At 43.4% G+C, this 25,804-nt stretch overlaps 1 protein-coding gene across 1 annotated transcript in view; it reads right to left on the bottom strand.

Annotated features, from left to right (window-relative positions):
* Nucleotides 1-24,453, bottom strand: part of TMCC3 (transmembrane and coiled-coil domain family 3) — a 326,327-nt gene extending 301,874 nt beyond the window's left edge. The window contains exon 1 of the mRNA XM_086712631.1: nucleotides 24,330-24,453. Coding sequence (XP_086568757.1) covers nucleotides 24,330-24,338 — 9 coding nt within the window. The 5' untranslated portion in view covers nucleotides 24,339-24,453. The remainder of the gene's footprint in view (nucleotides 1-24,329) is intronic.
* Between the last annotated feature and the right edge of the window lie 1,351 nt (nucleotides 24,454-25,804).

Raw genomic sequence — 25,804 nt, 5'->3', positions numbered from 1 at the left:
AACAAACAACAGCATACAGAAAACTTCCTCTATTCTGAGTAGCTGGAGAATTCTACAATCATGTAGGCCCAAACCACACTCATCCACCCGCTGTAAATGTGTCTCTCTTCCAACCATCCTTATAAACAGCCTTTACCTCGCTCTCTTTCTTTATGCTGTCAGAGCCTGGCCTTCCCTACAGTGCCCATGGTAGACAGGGAGAGGGGAGTCCAGAAGTACATGCATGAGTTTTTACCAAAATTAATCTGTTGTGATGGTTAATTTAAAAAAAAATTTTTTTTTACATTTATTTAGTTTTGAGAGACAGAGTGAGACAAAGTGAGAGTGGGGGAGGGGCAGAGAGAGAGGGAGACACAGGATCGGAAGCAGGCTCCAGGCTCTGAGCTGTCGGCACAGAGCCTGACACAGGGCTTGAACTCACAGACTACGAGATCATGACCTGAGTCGAAGTCAGATGCTCAACCGACTGAGCCACCCAGGCGCCCCATGTGATGGTTAATTTTAAATATCAACTTGATGGGGCTACAGGATGCTCAGACAGCTGGTGCTTCTGGAGAAGATGAATGGGCATCACCCAATCAGTTGAGGGCCAGGATGGCACAGAAAGTCAGAGGAAGGGTAAATTCATGCTCTCCACTGGAGCTGAGACACCCATCTTATCCTGCTCTTGGACATCACATCGGCACTCCCGATTCTCTGGATTTCACACTCAGTTCAAGACTTACACCATCAGCCGACTGCCAGGCCTTCGGACTCGGACTGAATTACACCACAGGCTTTCCTGGTTCTCCAGCCTGCAGACAGCAGATCACAGGACTTCTCAGCTCCACAACTACACGAGCCACTCCTTTAATAAATCTCATGTATGTATTTATACATATCCTATTGGTCTGTTTCTCTGGAGAAGCCTAGTATGTCAGAGCCAAGAAAACGTCAATGGTTTTGAACATGGAGTGAGAGAAACATGATGACGTCTACAACCACATCTGAGCCCTCACCTTCCTCTGCCCTCCCTGGGCCCCGTTCATTCAATATTCCACTTTCTTCCGTGTGCCAGGCACTGCTGAGTTTCCCGTGACTGCTCACCCACATCCTGACATCAAGTCAGCCTCCTTTTGCACCACCTGCTACGTGGGCAGAACACTTCTTCTGGCACAGCTACGTTGGCCTCTGCCACTTAGCCAGACCCTGATCCTTGCCCTGTCATCTCCAGTAGGCCCTGAAGCTAAAGCTAAATGATGCTCAGGGCTGCCAAGCTTCCTGCAGTTCTTCCGGCATCACGCAAAGAATGCATTCGAGCAGTCAGCACGAACAGTAACTTCAGTAAGTACAATAGTGGCTCAATCCATTTTCTTTTCAATTAAGATTTTAGCTTTCACACAGCAGGGCTTTAACAGAAGTCTCAAGCCTGGGAGTAGGTCACCGAGAATGTACAATACCTATTTTAATGAGCCATATAGCAGGACTTTTGCTGCCATTCCAGGCGTTTTTCTCCTCAAGTCTTCCTGTCACTCATGGTTCTGGTGCACAGCTGAAAATAATTTTTTTCCTTCCCAACACCTTGTTACTCCTTCCTCTCCAGTAATTACTACCTCAGTTTTTTATTCCCTTATAAAGCATTTTAATAAGACTAGTGATCCAAGGGAGAAACCAAGTAGTGGATGGAATTTTTTGTTCTTTGTTAAATAAGCTGTGGTGAAAAACACCCAAATTCTCACCAAGAAATGAAACAGGTATCACAAGGAGATGGGACACAGGGAAAAGGGATGTGATCCCTGCCGGTGCTCCATGCTCTCTGCAAAATGACCTCTTCCTGTTTTGGCAGCAGGCTCTGGATAACATCACGTCTCTATAAATCACCTCAGTCATGCAGATATGATTCAGTCATTTATCCCCCAGAACCACAGGATGTGGATTGATTTAGATTTGACGTTTGGAGATAAATGAGGAAGCCAGGCCCACAGACTGTCTGCTTCCTTGTCGGGGTGCAAAAAAATCCATCTTGCCCACTACACCCAGGTGTTCGCTTCCTGGCTTGGGGTTTACATTTCCCAGGCATCTCCCGTTAAACAGATGAGGGAGATGGCATGGTTTAAACAAGCCACCAAAGCCACGCAATGGTAGAGGTAGAAGATACCATAGGAGTTATAAGAAAAGCAGTGAGCTACATGAACACATTAACAGAACAGTGAATAAAACAGGGCAGGTATGTGTATGTAAATGAAGTAAAAGCATAAATGCAGTTCTGTCTGTCCAGGTTTGTGACATGCCGCATGGTCAGGTGCCTTTTCACAAAGTTCCATTCAGGCACCGATTCGCTCATTCAGCAAACAACTAGTGAGTGCTTGCTGGTGTCAGGCACAAGTACGAAGCCCCGGCGATATGATGGTGAGCCAGATATCCCTTCACATAGCCTATAATCCAGGGTTTACAGCTTACTTAAGCGTAATTACAACAGCTTCCCACTAAAAAATAATAAACTGACATCCTGGACAACTGAGAATTACCATATAGAGCTGACCCTTGAGCAACAACACAACACGGGTTTGAAGTGCACAGCCCCACTTACAGATTTTTTTCGATACAGTACAGCACTTGTAAATGTGTTTTCCTTATGATTTTCTTTTTTTTTTTTTTTAACGTTTATTTATTTTTGAGACAGGGAGAGACAGAGCATGAACAGGGGAGGGTCAGAGAGAGAGGGAGACACAGAATCTGAAGTAGGCTCCAGGCTCTGAGCTGTCAGCACAGAGCCCGACGCGGGGCTCGAACTCACGGACCACGAGATCATGACCTGAGCCGAAGTCGGCCGCTTAATTGACTGAGCCCCCCAGGCGCCCCCCCTTATGATTTTCTTAATAGTTTTCTTTTCTCTAGCTTACTGTATTGTGAGAATACATAATACATATAAGATACAAAATACGTGTTAATTGACTTTATGTTACCACTAAGATTTCTGATCAACAGTAGGCTATTAGTAGTTTTGGGGAAGTCAAAAGTTATGCACAAATTTTTGTGGGAGGTATCAGTGCCCCTCACCCCTACGTTGTTCAAGGGTCAACAGTACACCATAAATGAATTCTCAATTTAAAAATAAGTAGACTTACAGGGCACCTACGTGGCTTAGTCGGTTAAGCGTCCGACTGGCTCAGGTCATGATCTCACAGTTGGTGGGTTCAAGTCCCATGTCAGACTCTGTGCTGACAGCTCAGAGCCTGGAGCCTGCTTCAGATATTCTCTCTCTCTCTCTCTCTCTCTCTCTGCTCTTCCTCTGCTTGTGCTCTGTCTCTGTCTCTCAAAAATAAATAAACGTTAAAAAAAAAAATTAAGTGGCGCCTGGGTGGTTCAGTTGGTTAAGCGTCCGACTTCAGCTCAGGTCGCGATCTCATGGTTCATGGGTTAGAGACCTGAATCCAGCTCTGTGCTGACGACTCAGAGCCTGGAGCCTGCTTCAGATTCTGTGTCTCCCTCTCTCTCTCTGTCCCTCCCCTGCTTACACTCTGTCTCTCTCTCTCTCTCTCAAAAATAAAATAAACATTAAAAACATTTTTTTTCAAAAAAACTTTAAAAAAAATAAGTAGACTTACCTATAAGTACTCCACTTGTAAATGAGTAACCAAAATAATAACCCTGTTCATTCAGAAAACGTTTATTGAGGACCAGCTACGTGCTAGTCACTGTATCAAATGCCGGGTTACCCAACTCACAAAATTCCTATCCTTAATGAGCTCACAACCTAAGTGAGAAGATAAAATAACAAAGAGCAGCGCCTGAGTGGTTCAGTCAGTTAAGCATCTGACTCTTGATTTCAGCTCAGGTCACGATCTCACAGTTTGTGAGTTCAAGCCCCATGTCAGGCTCTGTGCTGACAGTGCAGAGCCTGCTTGGGATTCTCTCTCCCTCTCTCTGCCCCTTCCCTGCTCGGTCTCAAAATAAATAAAATAAAATAAAAATTAACAAAGAGCTTCTATATAAGTGACAAAGGCTTTAATGAAGGGTGGAAGACATTCTGAAGGAATGGTGGGGGGAGGGGCAGGGACGACAGGCACCAAGGTCTGAAGGAGAGCAGCACTGAAAGATTGGACTGAGGTCTGATGACCGAGTAAGGCAATGCCAGGCAGGCATGGGGTTGGGGAGTTCATTTCAGATGGAGGGAACAACAAGTACGTTCTCAACTGAAAATAGTGCCTTCGGGGTGAGCAGAAAGTGCATCTGGGCAGCAGCCAAAGATAAGCCTAGAAAGGGAAACAGAAGCCATGTCTTGAAGGGCTCTGAATGCCCTGACTGCGGAGCTGGGCTTTATCTCGCAGGTGATGGACAGCCTCTGCTGTATTCTCGGCATGATTAGATTAAATGATTAGATTTGCCTGTTGAAACATTGCTCAGGCTGAGGTACGCTTCACAGACTTCTGAAGGTGTGACTGAAGGCAGAGAGAACAGAGATGGGGGTAACAGTCTGGGCAAGCAATGACAGAACGGTGGCAGAAGCGGGATCGTCATCATTCGTTCCTTCTACTTAGATTCCAAATCAAAAAGAGTTTAACTGAAAACAAAAGACACTTATCTAAAAGAGATCATACATTACAGCTCAGCCTGGTCTTTTCGTTTAAATTAAAAAAAAAAAAAAAAAAACTACAATATTATTACAAGAGGAATAAAACTGCTTGTGCCTTTTGACCTGGTAATTCCATTAAGGGATTCCTAAGAAAACCTAAATGAGAGAAAAATAACTTTCTTCAAAGATGTTTCTAAATGTACTACTCAAATAGCCAACAAATGAAAATAATCCAAACATCTAAAAATAAGGGATGGTTTAAATCAAATGTCATCTATCAACATGACTAAATACTACATAGATATGAAAATAACCAGAGCCATCCATGGGAATGTGTATGCGAAGAAAATATCAGACTCCAAAACAATATACAGTTGACCCTTGATCAACAACACAACATGCGTTTGAACTGCACAGGCCCACTTATGGGCAGATTTTTTTTATAAATACAATACAGTAAATGTATTTTCTCTTCCTTACGATTTTCTTAATGATATTTTCTTTTCTCTAGTTTACTGTATTGTAAGAATAAATTACATAACATAATATACAAAATATATACTGTGTATGTTATTGGTTAAGTTTTTGGAGAGTCAAAGGTTATACATAGATTTTCAACTGCATGGGAGCGGGTGTCCGTGTCCCCTGCATTGTTCAAGGGTCAGCTATACATACAATGACAACAACCGTAAGTACCTACTATGTGCTGGGCCCAAGGCTAGGTTTAGGGAATAAAAAAATAAGCCAGACATGGTCCCTGTCCTCTAAGATCTCAGAGTCCACTGGGAAAGCCAGACGCACATTACTGCAACAATGTGAGGAGTTCTCGACAAAGCTGGGCACCATGAGAGCCCAGAAGAAAACTTGCCCAACTTAGAGCCAACACACAAACACAACACAAATGTGGGTATTAAAATCAGTGGCAGAACTCAGTTGCAAATCTGGAAGACCCCAAACATGTACTTGTTCATTCTGTTTGATTATCCTGGGCATGAATAGAAACTGTGAAACTTATGGTGAAGAACACTCAAATCCCCAAGAGTATCTGCATGGAGCCCCTTAAGAATCCTTGGACCCTGGTTTGAGAAACAAGATCTAAAAATGGGAGGGTAGCAGCGGAAGGGAAAGACAAAGACATGCCCAACAGTATTTATCTCCTGAAGAGGATAGAGAAAGTCAGAGACAATGTCAAAGATTGAAGCCTCAGCATCTGGAAGAATGCACTGAGGCTCCCTGAAATAAGAAACTCAAGAACAGGATCAGGTGTGAAAGTAAGAAATAAGTTCCGTTTTTGACACTGAGTTTGAGGAACTTTGGGAAGAAGAAAGATAGAGGTATTTAAGACTTTGCTGGAAATTTATCTCTAGAGATTTGGAGCCACAGGGTAGAGACTCAGTATCCAAAGTCATCTTCTGGAGACAGCTGAAGCTAGAAATGGATGTTGAACAATAGCTATGAACATATTTAACATTACTAAATGTAGAGTATCTACCCCATTTAGTCCCTCAAATATCTGTTAAGCATTTACTTACTTTCAAAGTAGTATTTCCATCAAATTAATAAAATTATGGAATGAATACAAGATAATAAATTATATTAACGAACTACGGAATTAAAGGATCAGGCTATACACAGAGTAGATACATCAGTCTCGTGTTTTTCATTGGAAAAACTCTCTACTTTTAAAATAAATGTAATTTGGAAATGCAATTTGATTAATATAATTAAATGAAAGCTAACTTTTTCTACAGTGATATATTCATGACCATCTTGCTACCAAGCCTGTGAGCCTGAGATAAGAACTCTGGGGATTTATGCCTTATGTAAATGTATAACAAGGTATCTGGAAAAACAGCAAACACCTAACACTTGTGAAGGAATTTTGCAAGTAGGGGAATACTTAAACATTAGGAAATTGCAAAGTCCTAGAAGAGAGCATTTGTGCGTATGTACACACTGCAGAGCTCTGCTGTTGAAAACAGTCTGGGCTGCCAACGGTGGAGGTGGCTGCTTTCACTCATTTGAAATCTACAATTACTCCTATGTAAATTAGAGGCAAGGCAGAAAATGTGAGAAATTCAGAATCAATTTATCTTCTTAGTACTGCTGAGATTCTTTTTGTGTTTGTGATCTGTATGTGCCAACATTACAATTCAGTTATTTCCAGAAATAATTTAAAAAAAAAAATTTTCAATGATGAGTTTTGAGTAGCAAAACTGGAAAGCATAGTGTCAATCTGTTGTACATTCATGGAGTGCTGACTCTCACACTCTTCCTTTTGCAAACAGGCTTCAACACACAGAAAAAAGTGAAAACCACACTGTAAATAACAGGGCTGCAGAGGGAGAGGTAAAGGAGGAGAAACACAATTTGGGTTCAAACACCGGGTTGACATCAAAACATGAGTGCTCCTATTTCCACTTGCTGAGACAGACATTCTCGAGAAGATAAAGTGAAGATAATTCTTGCTCTTCCTCACCTTCACTCTTCTGACTGCCTCACTGTCTGTGAAGACAAACGGCACAAGCCATTTTAGGGGGAAAGTCCAAGCTAGGATTTAGAGGGAAGCACGTATATGGTTTTCTTAAATCCATCAGCCGAAGCTTATGAACAAAGCAAAGCCTCCCAAACACATCATAATTACCTAGGGGGCCTATTAAAAATATAGACTTCGGGGCACCTGGGTGACTCAGTCGGCTGAGCGTCTGACTTGAGCTCAGATCATGATCTCAGCGTTCATGAGTTCAAGTCCTGCATCCGGTCCTCTGCTGTTGGTGCAGAGCTCACTTCGGATCCTCTGTCCCTCCCTCTCTGCACCTTCCCCGCTCAGGTGCTCTTTCTCAAAAATAAATAAAAACATTATTTAAAAAATAGATCTATTTCTAGGTCCTCTCACAGAAATTCTGATTCAGCAAGTCTGGGGTGAGACTGGAAATCTGTGTTTTCCCAAAGCCCCACCAACCCCATCGACTCCCACAAGTGACTCTATTAGCTAGCCAGGTTTGTGAATCATGAACAAGAGACCGCACTGAGACTTAGTTGCTCTGGAAGGAGTGATGGTTTCCATAAGGGCAGCAGTTTAGAGTTTACGAAAAGCACTTTCACATCAACTATTTCATCTCCAGTTCACAGATGAGGAAAATGAGGCTCAGAGTGGTCCACGGTCAGACCTCACTTCAGAGGCCACAGTACAACGTTGTCTCCACTACACCATCATTCAAGCACCAAATTTGTGAGCAATGGTGAACTCTTACCTGACCTCAGCTCTTCACAGAGAAGCCATGCAAACAACCAACAACTGTGGTGCACCTGGGCAATTCCTGCACCTGTCCACAGTTCAGAAAGACCATCTGCATCCTCATTAACCACTTTTTCCTATCTATTCAAATGGAACTTTAATAAATTGTAATGCATAACTTGTAACACAATTTCACTGTATAAATGTAATGAGAAATTATCTGAAGATTAAAAGTGTATCCACTTCTACAAAGAAAGAAATGTCCATACTCTCACTAACTTCTGTAACATTCTGCTGAAAGCCAATTGCTTTATTTTTATTTCAATGCATAATTCTAAATTTCTAGTTAACATAACTTATCAGGAACCTCAAAGGATAGGAACAAGACCCCTTGCAATTGGGAAAGGGTGCCATGAACATAAAAAAAAAAAAAAAATGGTAGGGGTGTGTGTCTATGAGAAGGCAGCAAGTGAGGCAGATAGGAAACTGAAATATCTGGGTTTGGAAGAGGTTTCTGGTTTTCTGTCCATGTAGCTTTGTGTAACCTATTGAGTATGAGGATGGGCTATGGGAGAAAAGGTTGGTTCACATACCAGAAAACAAATTGCAGACATACTGGAACACAAGGGAATCTCTAATTATATATTATGGCCCACAGGCCAAATCCAGTGACCTGTTTTTTAACGGCCTAAAAATTAAGAATGGTTTCAACATTTAAGGGTTGCCTGGGGGTGGGGTGGGGGGCACCTGGGTGGCTCAGTCGGTTAAGCGGCCGACTTCAGCTCAGGTCATGATCTCACGGTCCGTGAGTTCGAGCCCCGCGTCAGGCTCTGTGCTGACAGCTCAGAGCCTGGAGCCTGTTTCAGATTCTGTGTCTCCCTCTCTCTGACCCTCTCCCGTTCATGCTCTGTCTCTGTCTCAAAAATAAATAAATGTTTAAAAAAAAAAAAAAAAAAAAGGGTTGCCTGGGTGGCTCAGTCAGTTAAGTGTCTGACTTCAGCTCAGGTCATGATCTTGTGATTCGTGAGTTTGAGCCCTGAGTCGGGCTCTGTGCTGACAGCTAGGAGCCTGGAGCCTGCTTCAGATCCTGTCTCCCTCTTCCTCTGCCCCTCTCCTGCTCACGCTCTGCCTCTCTCTCAAAAATAACTTTAAAAAAAATTTTTTAGGGGCGCCTGGGTGGCTCAGTCGGTTGAGTGTCCGACTTCGGCTCAGGTCATGATCTTGCAGTCTGTGAGTTCAAGCCCCGCGTCGGGCTCTGTGCTGACAGCTCAGAGCCTGGAGCCTGTTTCAGATTCTGTGTCTTCCTCTCTCTCTGCCCCTCCCCCACTGATGCCCTGTCTCTCTCTGTCAAAAATAAACATTAAAAAAAAATTAAAAAAAAATTTTTAAAGAATGTTTTTAACATTTTTAAATAATTGAAAAAACCTGCATAATATTTTATGACATGAGAAAATTATAGGAAATTCATATTTTAGTGTCCCTAAATAAAGTTTTATTGGGACACAGCCATACTTACTCATTTTATGTATTCTCCATGGCTGTCTTCACACTATAATGGCAGAGTTAAGTAGTTGTGACAAGGATCCATATGACCCATAGAGCCTAAAATATTTATAATCTGCCCTTCAAAGAAAAAGTCTGCCAATCCCTGCTTTAAGGGAGGTGTTTGGCTGCTTCCTGAAAACTGATTTTGATCTAGCCTTTGTTTGCTGAATATGAAATAAAATACTGAACTTAGAATCACCTCACATTTTCTTTGATACTGACCTAAAAAGCATACCACAGTCTAGATACCTCTGCCTGAGTATCCCAGTACTGAAGTGACATTACTCCTGTGGTTTCCTAACCCAGAAGCAGGGGCAGGGAAGGGCTTCTGCACATTCAATTCTATTATCAGAATGACGGATGTATAAAGAGAAGCAGCCAGGCATGCTAATCCTGCAGGGCCCTCTGCATGAGCCATGTCTGAGCCTTCCTTTTATTGAGGAATGGAGAGCTTTACCCTGTCAACAAACACTGTTGCCATTTTCCCAGCATTAATATTCGAAAATAGGAAATGCAGCACATAAAGCATAATTCAAAGTACAATGGCAGGAGCTGCTGCTGTCCTCATTCCACTGAAGGCAGGAGGGTCGCCTATCAGAGTCCAGACGTTTCTGGTCCATTATCAGCAGCCCAGTTTTTGCCATTTCTGAAGGCAACACGAATTATAAAGCATTTGCTATTGTTGCACCAATCGGCTAATTCAATGGTCAGAACATTTCAAACCTCGTAATTTACGCTGGAAAAAGTGGGAGTCTCCCTCCTTTGAACTGCCTGTTAGACTACCCCATGTCACAGCTTGCCTGGCACCAGGAACAAGAAAAATTCTCCGTTAGGAAATTAATGTTTATAAATACCCTGGAAAGCCAAATAATAAGCATCATGATTTAAAATAAAAGTAATCAGAATGGCTTATACTACTAACTTTGCAAGTACATATTTTCATTTGTGACTTTATCACACACATTGATTGTTGGCTCAACTTTTTTAAGCACTCGACATTAGGTTTTTTGTTTAAACTGGTCCAACCCTTAAAGTATTTTGCTCACATTTCAAGCAACACTGAATCCAGAAAAGAGAGAAATGGTTTAAAGAGGCAATGAAATATCTTGTATAAGCACAGTGCCTTGTGCCTTGAATGTGCCTTGCTTGCGTAAAAAGCATTAAGTAAATGGTGGCTCTTTTTATATCAGTAACAAAACATGCCAGGGTGCCTGTGTGACTCAGTCGGTTCAGTGTCAGACTCTTGATTTCGGCTCACGTCATGATTTCACAGTTCATGAGTTCGAACCCCACATCAGACTCTGCACTGACAGTGTGGACCCCTGCCTGGGATTTTGTCTCTCTCTTTCCCTCTCTCTGCCCCTCCTGCACTCTCTCTCTCTCAAAAAAAAATAAATAAATAAGCAACAACAAAAAACATGCTAAGGAGAGAAGTCTATTTTGAAGCAACACTAGCCTACAAAATATAGATGTTCAAATGCAAAGAAGACCTAATCTGAGGTGACCCCCCATTTTGTTTCCAAGGCTTAAGGGCCTAGTTACTGGACAAATTTCAAAAGACCTCACAGAACTATTTACCATCTGTGATCAAGGTCACAATCAGCAGCCACCCAACTCTCACTAAACCTTGCACTCGGCAGGCTATAGCCATACTGGTAGTGGTTGGGTTTGTTGGGGATTTGTTCTTCAAGATTCTGTTCTGAATGAGAAGGGACAAAAGGCAACTAAGAGCAAGGGAGAAGAGAAACAAGAGACAGTAATTCCCACCTGCCTCCTCTTCCTCTCCCCAAAGGGCAAATACTGTCCAGCACGTCAGGGAACTGCTGGGCTACTTATTCAGCTAGTACAAGATGAGATACCTTCAGTCACTCAGCAGGTGCTTACAGAGCCCCTACTAAGGGCCTGCTGTTGTTCTGAGCATTGGATACATCAGTGAATAAAACAAACACACTCAAGCACAAAAAAGTGGGGTGACTCTACCTATCTGACATTAAGATGTAATCAGTAGTAACTAAGATCCGAATAAAGAGCTTGCACACTCACGCATATGGAAACTGGCTGTATGACAAAGGTGGCGTGACATGGCACATTGGTGGGGAAAGGACAGTACTCAGTAAGTGTTGCTGGAATACCTGGTTATCTATCTGGAAAAGAAAAGTGAACCCCTACCTCGCTTAATACATTAAATTTAATTCCAATTGGATTAATGGTCTAAATATTAAAGGCAAAACTTGATCTCTCATTAGAAAACAGGTAAATATCTTTAGCCAGCAGACAACAGAAAGATTCCTTATGAAACAAAAAGCACAAATCACACACACACACACACAAATAACTTCCAATACATTAAAATTCATCAAAATATTCCATTTAGAAAAAGACACACATTGGAAAAATATATTTGCAACTTGGTAAGAAAATGTACAAGAGAGAAACGAGTAAAAGATATGAACTGACAATTCACAGAAGTAAAAACTCAAATGGCCAATGAATACCTAAAAATATGTTGGACCAAAGGTGCCTGGGTGGCTCAGTCGGTTAAGCCTCCAACTCTTGGTTTCAGCTCAGGTCATGAACTCACGGTTCATGAGATGGAGCCCCGTGTTGGTCTCTGTGCTGATAGCATGGAACCTGCTTGAGATTCTCTCTCTCTCCCTCTCTCTCTCTCTGTCCCTCCCCTGAGCATATGCATGCTCTCAAAATAAATAAATAAATAAATAATTGTTTAATATGCTGGACCACACTTGAATACATAAAAATATGTTCAACCATCCGAGAACCACAAACTAAAAGCATGATGAGCTATCCCACCTCTGTCAGATCTGCAAATAAATGTAAAGTCTGACAGTACCACGTGTTTGGTAAAAATACAGGCCATTCATAAACTGCTCATAAACCTCTCTGGAGGAGAATATGGCAATATTTAGCTGAATTGACAATATGCTTACCCTACAGCCCCACTACCCCACCCCTACATGCCCTAGCACTCACAAACAAGCACATACGCAAAATCAGAGCAGCACTGCTTTAAAACAACCAAAATATATGGCAAAAACAGAAAGAACAACTTAACTATGTAGTATTCCACTACATAAATATACTTAGCTCCAAAAATGCATGCTGAGCTACTGGTATCAGATGGTTAAATCTCACATATACAAGTGTTATGCAAAAAACCAATATGGGCATGTATATATGTTGTGATTTATATACATATAAAGTTTCAAGACATGCAAAATAATGGCATATCTTGCTTAAGGATATATGCATATGTAATAAAACTATTAAAGTGCACAGATATGTTAAATTCAGGACAGAAGCTTCCTCTGCTGGCAGGAAAGTATGGGGACAGTACCATCTCTACTGGGGTTTTTCTTCCTTTGTAGTAGGGTCTTTTATTGAGGTATAATTTACATATAGTGATATAGATGTCAAGTGTACAGTTCAACGAGTCTGACTGACACATACACCCATGTGAACCTCAAGCCTGTCGAGAAGTAGAAAATCTCCATCACACCAGAAAATTTCTTCACGCCCCCTTCCAGTCAGTCCCCACCAGCAACCACTATTTTGATTCCTGTCACCACAATTTGGTTTTTCCTGCTCTAGAACTTCATGTAAATGGAATTACACAGTATGCACTCTTTTGTGTCTAGTTTGAGATCCGTCCATGTTCATGCATAAACAGTAGCCTGTTTCCTTTTTATGGCTGAGTAGTATGCATTCCATTTTATAAATACACTACAGCTTTTCTTAGTCATTTTTTAAGTTGTGGTAGATACATGAATGCCAATGTATTATTCTTTACACCTTTTTTTATATGTTAAGTATTTCCTTCTTTAAAAAGTGTAGGTCCCAGAGTGCTAGAGATTCTCTAGAACATACACCTAAGGGTAAAATAGCTGTGCTGTAGGTTACGTATATTGTCAACCCTATTAGACACTGCAGATTCTACTTTATGACCACAGACCTACTGAATCAGCAGCTTAGGAGGTGTTGTTCAGGAATCTGCATTTTTAACAAGTTCCCCAAGTGACTCTTATGTAAAACATGTTTTGTAAACCAGTTTATAAATACATTCTTTATGTATATTCTCTGTGTTCTGTAACTCCAATGGCTTCAATTATTACCACTTATATGCCAATAACTCATAAATTTATATCTTTCAATAAAACTTTCTCCTAAACTACAGACCTCTGCTATAAATATCTCTACATGAAGGGCCCACTGGTGCCTCTGTACAAAACTTCCCAAGTCCTACTCCTTGGTTTTCCCTCCAGTTTTATGTCTCAATTCATGGCACCACTATATATCTGGTTTCACCAAACCAGAAATCTGAGAGTCTGCCACTCTGAACTCCTCTCCTCCCTTATCTTCCACATCCTATTGGTTACTACGTCCTCTTCATTACACTAAAATACGTCTTGAATAGAACAGGTCTCTCCATTCCCTTTACCATTGCCTAGTCTAGGTCATCTGGATCACTGTAATGGCCTCCTAACCAGTCCTGCCCCCTCCAGTCTTGTCCCTCCAGCCCATTCCCTACCTTGCAGCCAAAGGAACCTTCTGAAACAAATATTTGATTTTCAAAACTGCTTATTTAGAATCTCTCAATGGTTTTTATATTTATTTATTTATTTATTTATTTATTTATTTGAGAGAGAGAGAGAGAGAGAGAGAGAGAGAGCGAGCAAGCATGCACACAAGCTGGGAGAAGGGCAGAGGAAGAAAAAGAAAGAATCCCAAGCAGGCTCCATGCTGAATGTGGAGTCCAATGTGTGGCTCGATCCCACAACCCTGGGATCATGACCTAAGATGAAATAAAGAGGCAGACATTCAACCAACTGAGCCACTCAGGCACCCCTCTCCATGGCTTTTTTTCATTGCCTTTGGGACACTCAAGATGGTTTACACAGCCTTTCATGATCTGGCTTCTCCCGACTTTTCCAACCTCAGCTCTTGCCATTACCCCCTTGCTCTGTATCCATTTAGCTGCTCTGAATGCACCTCACTTCCTTAAATGTGCCATTCTTCACTCTTCCTTTGCATAAGCTGTTCATTCTACCTAGAATGCAACCCTCCTCCTCTTTCCCTGGCTGCCCTTGCTTGCCCTTCAAGTCTCAGCTAAACAGTCACTTCATCTAGAAGGCTTTTATGAACCCGCCAGATTACATTAGAAACTCCCACTACAATACCCTAGCAACTTATTTTCCCTTTGCAACAGATTATACCATAATTCACAGAACTGTTCATCTTCTCAGACAGACTACAAATTCTGTGAGATCAGGGCCATGCAGAGCTTGCTAACCCACAACGGATTCCTAGCATACAGTAGGAGGTTCATTTTAAGTATTTGTTTCATGAGTGTTACCGTATTACATTTAGTCTACATGCAAAGAAACCTTATCAAATAGCCTCAGTTATTTCTTTCAATTGAAGATGTGAATAATTCTAAGTTCAGAAAGTTATGTATTATATGCAATATTTATGTTTTACTCTCCTGTTGCTTTGGCAAACACAATCTGCCACCAGAGAAATAGTCCGTCAAAAGGAGCAAGAAGTACATGCAAAAGAAACTGAACCACTTGCTTTCACCATACACAAAAATAAACCCAAAATCCAGTACAGACCTAAATGTGAGACCTGAAATCATAAAAATCCTTGAAGAAAAACAATCAGTAATCTCTCTGACATCGGCTATAGCAACATTTTTCTAGATACGACTCCTGAGGCAAGGAAAACAGAAGCAAAAATAAACTACTGGGACTATACCAAAATAAATAATCAACAAAATTAAAAGGCAACTTACTATGGGGGCACCTGGGTGGCTCAGTCGGTTAAGCATCCAACTTTGGTTTAGGTCTTGATCTCACAGTTCGTGAGTTCAAGCCCTGTGTCAGGTTCTGTGCTGACAACTCAGAGCCTGGAGCCTGCTTCAGATTGTGTCTCCCTCCCTCTTTTTGCCCCCACCCCACTCATGCATGTGCATGCGTGTGTGCGTGTTCCCTCTCTCTCAAGAATAAACATTTTTTAATTAAAAATAGACCTACCCTATGACCCAGCAATAGCACTGCTAGGAATTTACCCAAGGGATACAGGAGTGCTGATACATAGGGGCACTTGTACCCCAATGTTTATAGCAGCACTCTCAACAATAGCCAAATTATGGAAAGAGCCTAAATGTCCATCAACTGATGAATGGATAAAGAAATTGTGGTTTATATACACAATGGAGTACTACGTAGCAATGAGAAAGAATGAAATATGGCCCTTTGTAGCAACGTGGATGGAACTGGAGAGAGTTATGCTAAGTGAAATAAGCCATACAGAGAAAGACAGATACCATATGTTTTCACTCTTATGTGGATCCTGAGAAACTTAACAGAAACCCATGGGGGAGGGGAAGGAAAAAAAAAAAAAAAAGAGGCTAGAGTGGGAGAGAGCCAAAGCAGAAGAGACTCTTAAAAACTGAGAACAAACTGAGGGTTGATGGGGGGTGGGAGGGAGGGGAGGGTGGGTGATGGGTATTGAGGAGGGCACCTTTTGGGATGAGCACTGGGTGTTGTATGGAAACCAATCTGACAATAAATTTCATATATTGAAAAAAAAAAGAATAAACATTTTTAAAAAGGCAACTTACTAAATGGGAAAAGATATTTGCAAATTACATATCCAATAAAGGGCTAGTTTCCAAAATATATAAAGAACTTATACAGTGCAACACACAAACAATCCAATTAAAAACTGGGCAGAAGACATGAACAGACATTTCTCCAAAGACATACAGAAGGTCAACAGACACATGAAAAGAAGCCCAACACATTTGGGAAATGCAAACCAAAACTACAATGGATATCACCTCACATCTGTCAGAATGGCTAAAATCAAAAACACAAGAAACAAATGTGTTGACAAGGATATGCAGAAAAAGGAACCCTCTTCACTGCTGGTGTGAATGCAAACAGGTACCACCACTGTGGAAAACAGTATGGAGGTTCCTCAAAATGTTAAAAATAGAACTATCCTATGATCCAGTAATCACACTTGTGGGTACTTACCCAAAGAATACAACAACACTAATCCAAAGGGATATATGCAACCTTAGGTTTATTGCAACATCACTTACAATAGCCAAATTATGGAAGCAGCCCAAGTGTCCATCGAATGATGAATGGATAAAGAAGTGGTATACATATACAATGGAATATTATCCAGCCATAAGAAAGAATGAAATCTTGCCATTTGCAACGACATGGATGGAGCTAGAGTGTATTATGCTAAGCAAAATAAGTCAGTCAGTGCAAGACAAATACCACAGGATTTCACTCATACATGAAATTTAAGAAACAAAACAAAACAAATGAGCAAAGGAAAAAAGAAAAAAGAAAGAGAACCCAAGAAACAGACTCTTAAATACAAATTGGTGGTTGCCAGAGGGGAGGTAGGTGGCGGGATGGGAGAAATAGGTGATGGGGATTAAGAGTACACTTCTCATGACGAGCACTGAATAATGTAAAGAATTGTTAAATCACTATATTGTACACCTGAAACTAATATAACACTATGGGTTAACTATACTGGAATTAAATTTTTAAACTTTAAAAAAAAAGGAGTAAGAAGTGGCAAGACTCAGAACTGGCCAGCTTGAGTCTCAAACCTTAAAAAAAAAAAAAAAAAGCCCCATGTATTTTTCAACAGTGTTGCACCTGTCACACCTCAGTTACAAGGGAGGCACAATGCTTGAAATCTTGTTAGGTTTATAATGATTGAAGTGGAAAGGCTTTTGGCAAAAGGATTGAAAGTGTGTATTTTTTGTTCTGGGATTTTCAGTCTAAGGCACAGCTGGGTACACTCGGCTGTTGCCAAGGATGGAGGCTGCGTGCAAATTCACCGGCAGTTTACCTACAGCAAAAGCTCTCAATTTTAACTCTCCAACCTTCCACCCACTTTTTGAGGGATATAAATATTAAAAACACAAACTCTGATGCCAGAATGCCTGGTTTAAAATCCCTGCTACATCATTTATTAGTTGTGGTATGCTGAACAAATTACCCAGCCATTCAGTATTTAACTTCCTCATTTGAAAATGGGAATAAAACAGCATTTACTCCATAGGTTTGTTGTGAGGACTGAACGAGTTAATCACACATAAGGCACTCAGAGTAAGGGCTCGGTAAGTTTTCCATACATCTAGGGGTAGAGGAACAGGTTTGCAGGAGAAAGTAGGGGAGACGGACAGGGAAAACAGAAGCAAAAGAAGTGTGCTATGTAATTTGAATAATCTTTTCAACCTCAGACAAGTCCTTTTAATGTACATTAACTAATCCAAGTCATACAGCTAGTAAACAGCTGAGCTGGATTTGGAGTCAGGGAGCTCGTCTCCAGAGATCAAGCCCTGAACCACTAAGAAATACTGTCTCCCGTCTTCACATCTGGCCCTTGGGGAACAGAATTCCTGTCTTGTAAAGGAGGAAGGGAAACAAAATGATGCAAGGAATGGAAAGGAAGAAAGAATAAGTAAAATAAGGCCAGACTCATTTATTTTCTCAATTTAAGAAAGGTAAAGTAACAAGTTTCCCTTTATCTTCCCTTCGCAGACCTGAGAGAGCCCACCATATTTGTGGACGCTTTGCTTTCAATTCAGGAAGGCGGGTTGAAATCAAAATCACTGTCAAAGACTCCAACAGATTGACAGATCCTTCTGAACATAAATCCAAATGTGAAATGGAAATACGGGACATGAAATCCAAGAGTGAGCAGGAGAGCAGCGGACAGAAGGGTTACAGAAACCATACTTCTGTCTAGAGTGGAGAGACAAGATGAGGTGTTCTAGAGTCAGACAAAGTATTCATATTCTTGTCTGGCCTGTAACATCAGAAAAACAACATCCCTGAGCATCACTTTTTTCACCTGTAAAAAAGGAACAAGAACATCTGCCTCTCCATGGATAATACCTGCCTCTCCACGGATAAATAACTCTGATGCAGTTTTAGGAAGAAACAGAGAGACAGGCACCCTCACACATGAAAACTGAGGGTAATTTGGCACTCTCTCTCCTTTCAATTTAACAAACTTATATAGCACTTACAATATGCCAGGCGCGATGCTAGTCACTTTAAATATATTAACTTGGGGTGCCTGGATGGCTCAATCAGTTAAACATCCAACTCCTGATTTCAGCTCAGGTCATGATCTCGCAGTTCGTGGGTTCGAGCCCTGCATCAGCCTCTGCACTAACAGTGAAGAGCCTGCTTGGGATTCTCTGTCTCCCTCTCTCTCTGCCCCTCCCCCGCTTGCTCTCTTCGCACACATGTGGCTCACTCTCTCTCTCTCTCTCTCAAAATAAATAAACTTAAAAAATGAAAATATTAACTTATTCAACGTTTATGGTAGACTGTCTGCAAAAATGGTGCCAATGATTCTCTTCACTGTATCCTTGTCCTTGGAGAGTCCCCTCCCACACAGACTCAGTGCTTTGTGCTCTGGGCTTTGCCCTCTCTTGCTGCCTTTGGAACCCTGAGGCTACCACGTAAAGAAACCTGAGCTAACTGGCACATGAGAGATCACACGCCATCCCATGAGCTCCCTACAAGCCAACTCATCTGTCAACTACCAGGCAGGTGGGTAAGGCAGCCTAGATCCTCCAGCTACCAGCTGACCCACCAGGTAACCACAGAAGCATGAAAGAACCCGGCAGAGCTCAGCTGGGCTGGCCCAGATAAGAAGAGCCACCCAGACAACCTACCAACTCATGAGCTAAGCAAAACAGATATTGTTTTAAGCCAGTAAGTTTTGGGGTGATTTGTTATGCAACACAAACTAGTAACAATCCTCATAGCAATCCTTTAGGTAGGTACTATTATTATTCCTATTTCACAAATGAGACAACTGAGGCAAAGAGAGGTTGACTTGCAAAGCCTGTAAATAGCAGAGTCAAGATTCAACCCCAGATAATCTGGCTCCAAGTCCACGCTATTATGTGGAGATTTTATTTATAAAGATACATGTAATAGATACAAAGATATCTCTAACATATATAGCTAAGTATATATACATATATACACATATGCAGATACATATCTCCTCTATACTATGCTGCTTCACCTAACAAAAGTAAAGGTGTTTTTTCATATTAGCTGACTCAGAAATTTATCATACAGATATACTCACACAAATGTAAAATCACATATGTATAAGATTATTCCCTGCAGCACTGTTGATAATAGCAAAAGACTGGTACGATCCTAGTACATCCACATAAAGGTATCCCATATGCAGCCATAAAAAGAACTGAACTGACAGATCTACAAACACTGATCTTGTGTACAAGGAAAAAAAGCAAAGTGTACTTACATACTACATTTACCTTTGTATGTCAAAAAAAAAAGGGAGAAAGTATGAATATATAACTGCTTGTATATGCACAGATTATGTCTAGAAAGACACAATAAGTGGGTTTAAAATCAAATTACTTCTGGCTAAAGGGAACCAGCTGGCTGGGCAACAGAATATGAGGAATGATTTTCACTGTAAATATTTTCATGTATTTTTAATTTTTATACTGTATGAATGTATCATCCATTAATTTTTTTTTTATTATTTTTTGCTTAGAGAGAAAAAGCACACACATGGGGGAGAGTGAATCTTTTTTTTGTTTAGCATTTTTTTTTTAAAGTGTGTTTATTTAGAGAGGGAGCGCATGTACACACAAGCAGGAGAGTGGCAGAGACACAGGAAGGGAGAGAGAGAATCCCAAGCAGCCTCCACGCTGTCAGCTCAGAGCCCAACCCAGGGCTCGAACCCACAAACTGGAAGGTCGTGACCCAAGCTGAAACCAAGAGTCAGATGCTCAACTGACTGAGCCACCGAGGCATCCCAAGCATTTTTTTTTTTTTTGAGAGACAGAGAGTGCGAGGAGTGGGGCAGAGAGAGAGAGAGAGAGAGAGAGAGAGAATGAATCTCAAGCATGTTGCATGCTCAACACAGAGCTCAACGTGGGGGCTCAATCCCCTGATCATGACCTGAGCTGAAATCAAGAGTCAGAGGCTCAACTGACTGAGCCACCCAGGCATCCCAATCACCTATTAATTTTAACTTAAAATGTTGTTATGAACATTAAGGGAGACCATAAATGCGTGGAAGAGAGAAAGCAGTAAATAGTATTGTTACAATAATTATATACAATATTTAAAAATTATAATTACATATATTATAAATATAATTTAATTATTATAGTTATTTTTCCACAAATGACTTCTAACTCTAAGGCAAATAATTTCTTAAAGTAGCCAATCCTCGGGGTACCTGGCTGGCTCGGTCAGTAGAGTATGCGACTCTTGATATCCAGGTTGTACGAGCCCCACATTGGATGTAAAAATTAAAAAGAAAATCTCTAAAAAATATATACAATAAAAAAAAGTTGCCAATCCTCTGAAACTCCTGGCTCTGTACAGGAAAGAACTCGTTTGGGATGCAAAGTAAAGAAGGAAATATTTACTAGCTATGAGAACAGGTGAAAGAAGAATCGAAAACGTGGCTTCCCTGGTGGTCATGACATAAGGTTCAAAGCACCGGGCAGAGTGGTAATGCCCCATTTCTGCCTCACTTCAGAGAAGCCCAATTATTGGGCATCTTCTGTGCTCTGACTTTGTACGTTCTCTGTGCACCTTTTCTTTCTTTCAGCATCAAACGAAAGCAATTACTTTCTATTCTAATAGTGTGTCTGCCCTCCCTCTGCAGTTACTCATCTACAAAAGTTGAAATGCTGCCACATGCATTTGCCAAACTGCTAAATTATCTGCTTCTCCAGAACCAGAAATGATCTGGGGCAGGAGCAGGCAGTCTGTAGCAAGCAAAGAGTAATGCCAAGAACCAGGGCTTTGGAGTCAGGTAAACAGGTACAAATCCCAGCTCCAACACTTAGCTGAGTGGCCAAAGCAACATATCAACCTTTCAGAGCTTAGCCCATCTGCAAAACAGGTGACTACAGTTCCTATTTTACAGGACTCCTGTGAGCACATATACCACAGTACCAAGTACAGAGTAAATGCTCACTAAATGTTAGCGATACTCATTATCATTGGGGACATTCCAACTGAGGTCCAACCACCTGCCTTTCTCCATCTCTCCCCGCCCCTCTCTCTCTCACACACACACACAACAACGATCAGCAAGTTTAGGCGTATGCTAGAGGATTCCCAACTCACCCTCCACATCAGCAAGTTCAAATGACCGTACCTCCAAAATCCATCCGGTCTAACTCTCTCCATCACCCCTGCACACAAAGGTGGTCTCTCTTTACATGACCATCCCCATTCCATAATTCACTCTACACACAATAGCCGTGTAGATCTTCGAAAAAGTAAACCAGATCATATCATTCTATTCCTCTGCTTAAAATTCTCTAAATAACATTCCTCTGCATTTAGGTTGAAATCCAAATTTCTTACCATGACCAACAAGTCCCTATAGAACTTGGCCTCTATCTCTCCAACCTCTCACTTCATCCCATTCGCTCCACCCCATGGACACTCCACTCCGCTTCAGCCCCAGTACTGTTCCTGCCTCAGAGCCTTTGCTCACACAGGCCAAGTCTGTTCCTGCCTCAGAGCCTTTGCATCTGATGTTCCTCGGTCTGGAACACTCTTTCCCCAAATTTTCACACAGGTAACTTCTTTTCATCATGTAATTCATAGTTCAAATACCAACTCTCTAGAAATGTCTTCCCTGACCATGGAAATGAAAATGGCTTCCCTCCCTGATTTGCTTCCCATTTCATTATCCTGCTTTATTTTCTTCCTAGCACTCATCACTATCTAACATCACTTGTGTATGGGTTTACTTTTTTATTATCTAATTTCTCAACTAGAATGTAGCCTCCAAAAGAACAAGGATCTTTGGCCATCATCTCCCCACTACTCCTAGAGCTTAGAATGGTCCCTGCACACAGTAAGTGCTTAATACATAGGCCTTATGATGGTGGCAGTGGTGTTTAAAATGCAAAGTGCAAGCTTCAGTCCAAGGGATTCTGATTTAATAGGTCCGAAGTACGGCTCAAGAATCTGAACTTCTAGCAAGCATCCATCTTTTTCATCCTAAAACAAGCAGGATACAAATCACTATTTTAAGATATTCTGGTCAATTCCTCCATTACCAAATCTCGCTTCTCCCTCTAACACTCCCTTGCTTAGGCCTACAGATCCCTTCCCAGCTGCTTTTCTTAATTAACCCAATGACACTAAGGTAAAAAAAAAAAAAAAAAAAAAAAAAAAAAAAAAAAAAAAGAAGGTTGCTGACCCCTGAATTTGGAGTTCAAACAAATAACCCCGCCCGTTTCCACTTCTGCTGCTCCATCAACACCAGGAATGCCAAACTAGCTGCCCAGCCTGGCTGGAATCCTGTCCTCCCCAGAAACACCTGAGCAGGTCTGGACTAACTCCAAAAGGTAAGCCAGGTAAATTTCCATGTCAGCTCACTAATAGACTTTCCAGAGGCAGCTGGGGCCAATTCATACTTGCTCTACAAGCCCTCCAAATACACCCCCCCCCCCCCCCCGCCATCAACATGTCCAGAAGACTTAACTCTGGCACCACCTGCAAAACGACGGCCAGAATTCCCTTTGAAGCAACCTAGCAGCTGAGAGGAAGAGATCTTTGAAAGGGCTACTCAGGTGACCAAACAGGCACATACTGCCATTGTACAAGGCAACCCCTAACTCCAACGCAGAGAAACTCACAGGCTCTGGCGACAAACAGTCGTGTTTTGTTTTTCCCATTTATTCTCAGACTTGTCTCTTCAGAAAACATCCAACACCCTTTCCCTGACGCCTAAACCGTCACTGGGCTTGGCCTCAGGGTGTCTGGGAAAATGTCAAGGGTACCTACTTGGGAGTTCCCTAAAGTTTCCTCTACTGCTACCCAGTCTGAGATCCCGCATTTGATTAAAGCAGCCCCCACCCCCCCACCCCACCCCCAGGTTAAAATCCAAACGGCATACTGGGACTGGTAACTTAGAATCACCAACACTTATGCGTGCATTAGCTCCCCAACAGGGTAAGATCAAGCTGCGCGGGGGGCCTGCGTGCGTGCTCTTCCTGGCTGACCGCAAGCAGCACCGATCTTCCAGGCTGTTCCTTCAAGGGGAATAAACCCTGTAGAGGGGAGTTTTTCCGCTAAGAGCCACGAGCGCAGGGGCCTCTCACCCCTGCAGTTCCGGGAGCAGCCGCTGCCCCGGACTCCCCCAAGCGCACGTGCTGAAAGTCCGCCTCGGGACTCCGCGGGTTCACATCGCAGCAGCGCCTGGCTCGCTAGCACAGCCGAGGGAGCAACTCGAGTCCACACGCCCTTGCGCCTTCCAAACGCCGAAGCAAGGGCCTTTCCGCAAACGAGGCGTGAGGCCCACCTCTCCGAAACACACACACACCCCTCCACCCGCCACCCACCCAACTCGGAATGGGGCCCGCCCATCCCTGGGGCTTGCGCCTAGGGAGCCCAACGGACGGCCGGCGGCAAAGTTTACGGGGCTCTCGAACTGGGAGCGCGGCGCTAAGCAGCAGAACGCAGCGGCCAGACCAGCGAGCAGGCGCCGGGGGCGCCGGGAAGGGACTCCCCTAAAAGCTGGAAGCGAAGGTGCTGGGAATAGCCTGCCCCGGCCTCGAGGAGGCGCAGGCGCTGACAGAGAGCCCCGACGTGTCCGCGCTGCCGCTGGGAGCGCTGGGCCCGGCGGGCGCCCTCCGGCTGCAAGTCGCCCCACGGCTCCCCCGGCCCCACCCCCCCAGAGTCGTCCGCTGAGTGCCCCCCGGCCCGCCCCGGCTGCGGCCGCGGCCCCGCGAGGCCCCGCCTCGACCCCCACCCTCAACCCTTCCCTCCAGCTACGCTGGCCCGGCTCCCCGCCGCCTCCCGTGGCCCGGAGCCGGGCGAGGGAGACGCGCTCTCACGTTCGCCGGCACACTGGCCGCCTGCCCCCTCGCGCCCCCGAGCGACGCACACTCACCCTCCGCATGGTGCCGGGACGGGCCGGGCTCGGCGGCGAGGGCTCGGGCTCTAGGCTGGCAGGGACGGCGGCGGCGCACAGGCGGCCGGGGAGAGCCGCGCTGCCCCCTCCCGCACACGCGTGCGCCGCGGCCGGCGAGCGGGCGACGGCCTCCACGGGGGCGGGGCGGGGGCGCGCCGGCCGTGGGGTCCCCGGGCCCGCCCCCGGCGTGCGGAGTTCTGGGCCCTCCCAGCCCCGAGGCTCCTCGTTCCCCGTCGTGGCGTTCCCCACCTTCCCCGGCCCGCTTCGCTCCTCTCCTCCCCCTCGAGTTCCCGCCCGACAAGGTTGGAGTTGAACGCAGGTGCCGACCCGGTGGGGAACCAAGTTCAAGGAGCCAGAGGAAATTGATGGCCTGCGGTGGGAGTTCTCACCCCCCTTAAAAGTACATCTCTTCTCCCCGTTGGATGGGAGGAGGCCCGCTGGTGTCCCATCCCTCTCTTTAGATTCTGTCTTTTGGAAATCTTGAGCATTCATAAACCTTTTTTGGAGGAGGGATGGGGTGAGAGTTAAGGGTGGGAAACAGCAGATCAACCCAGGGCCGGAGGAAGGACAGCTTCATGGAACAGAAATGGTCTAGTTTTACTCAGGTAGAGGAGCTCATCAGGGGCATGTCTGCATCCCCGTTACTGCAGAACCCACAATTCTTCCTGACAAACCTCTGCGTGCAAAGCTTCCTCTTCACAAACGGACTCCCCAACTTCTCCAAACAACAGGGAAATCCCATCCCAAATGCTAATGCCTCTGAGAAAATGATGAGGCAGGATATATTCCTCCTAATCAGGAAAACCGCTGAGCCAGGGGAATGCAGGACCCAAATCCTCAAGAACAAGAGTAGGATGGAATGATGTGAGAGTCTCCCTGGACTTCTGGACTTCTCCCGATTTGGCTTCGGCTGAACAAAGTAAATGCAATAGCACAAAATTCAAGGCAGAGTGAATTCAGTGTGAGGGGGGACAAAAACCCTTGTTTACCAAAGGATCCTTTGAACAACATACAAGGACGCCTGCGTTTTCAAAACGGGCCGTGACAGGTGAACAGGCAGACAGCAATGGAAACACCAAGGCTTGTGCTGGGTAAACACTTAACGACGAATGTTTCAGCTTTTACATTGCTTGGCTGCCAAGTATCCTGGCAGATCACCACTTACCAGCGCTGTCAAAGGAATATGGTTATAATTGCCTAACATTGATAGAGTGTCAGCAGTGCTATCGAGACCAAATGTTAAACAGACTAAGTATCTTTATGATCTAATGAATAAAAAGTTTCTCTGGATTTCTCTTTGGTGCCTACCAGCATAGATAAAAGGAGGGGTAGCAGATATATTAGGGGAAAAAATGAAGGAAATGAATGAAGCCTGTTAACCCCCTTTTGACTTTAACTTATCTGCATACAATGGGTTTTTTCTTCTCTTGATATGAATCTCTTCAGATTGGCCT

This window comes from Puma concolor, chromosome B4 (genome assembly GCF_028749965.1).
Source record: "Puma concolor isolate L17-30 chromosome B4, mPumCon1.1.hap2, whole genome shotgun sequence".
NCBI lineage: Eukaryota > Metazoa > Chordata > Mammalia > Carnivora > Felidae > Puma > Puma concolor.
The sequence above is the reverse complement of the archived record's forward strand: the minus strand, read 5'-3'. Positions and strand labels throughout refer to the sequence as shown.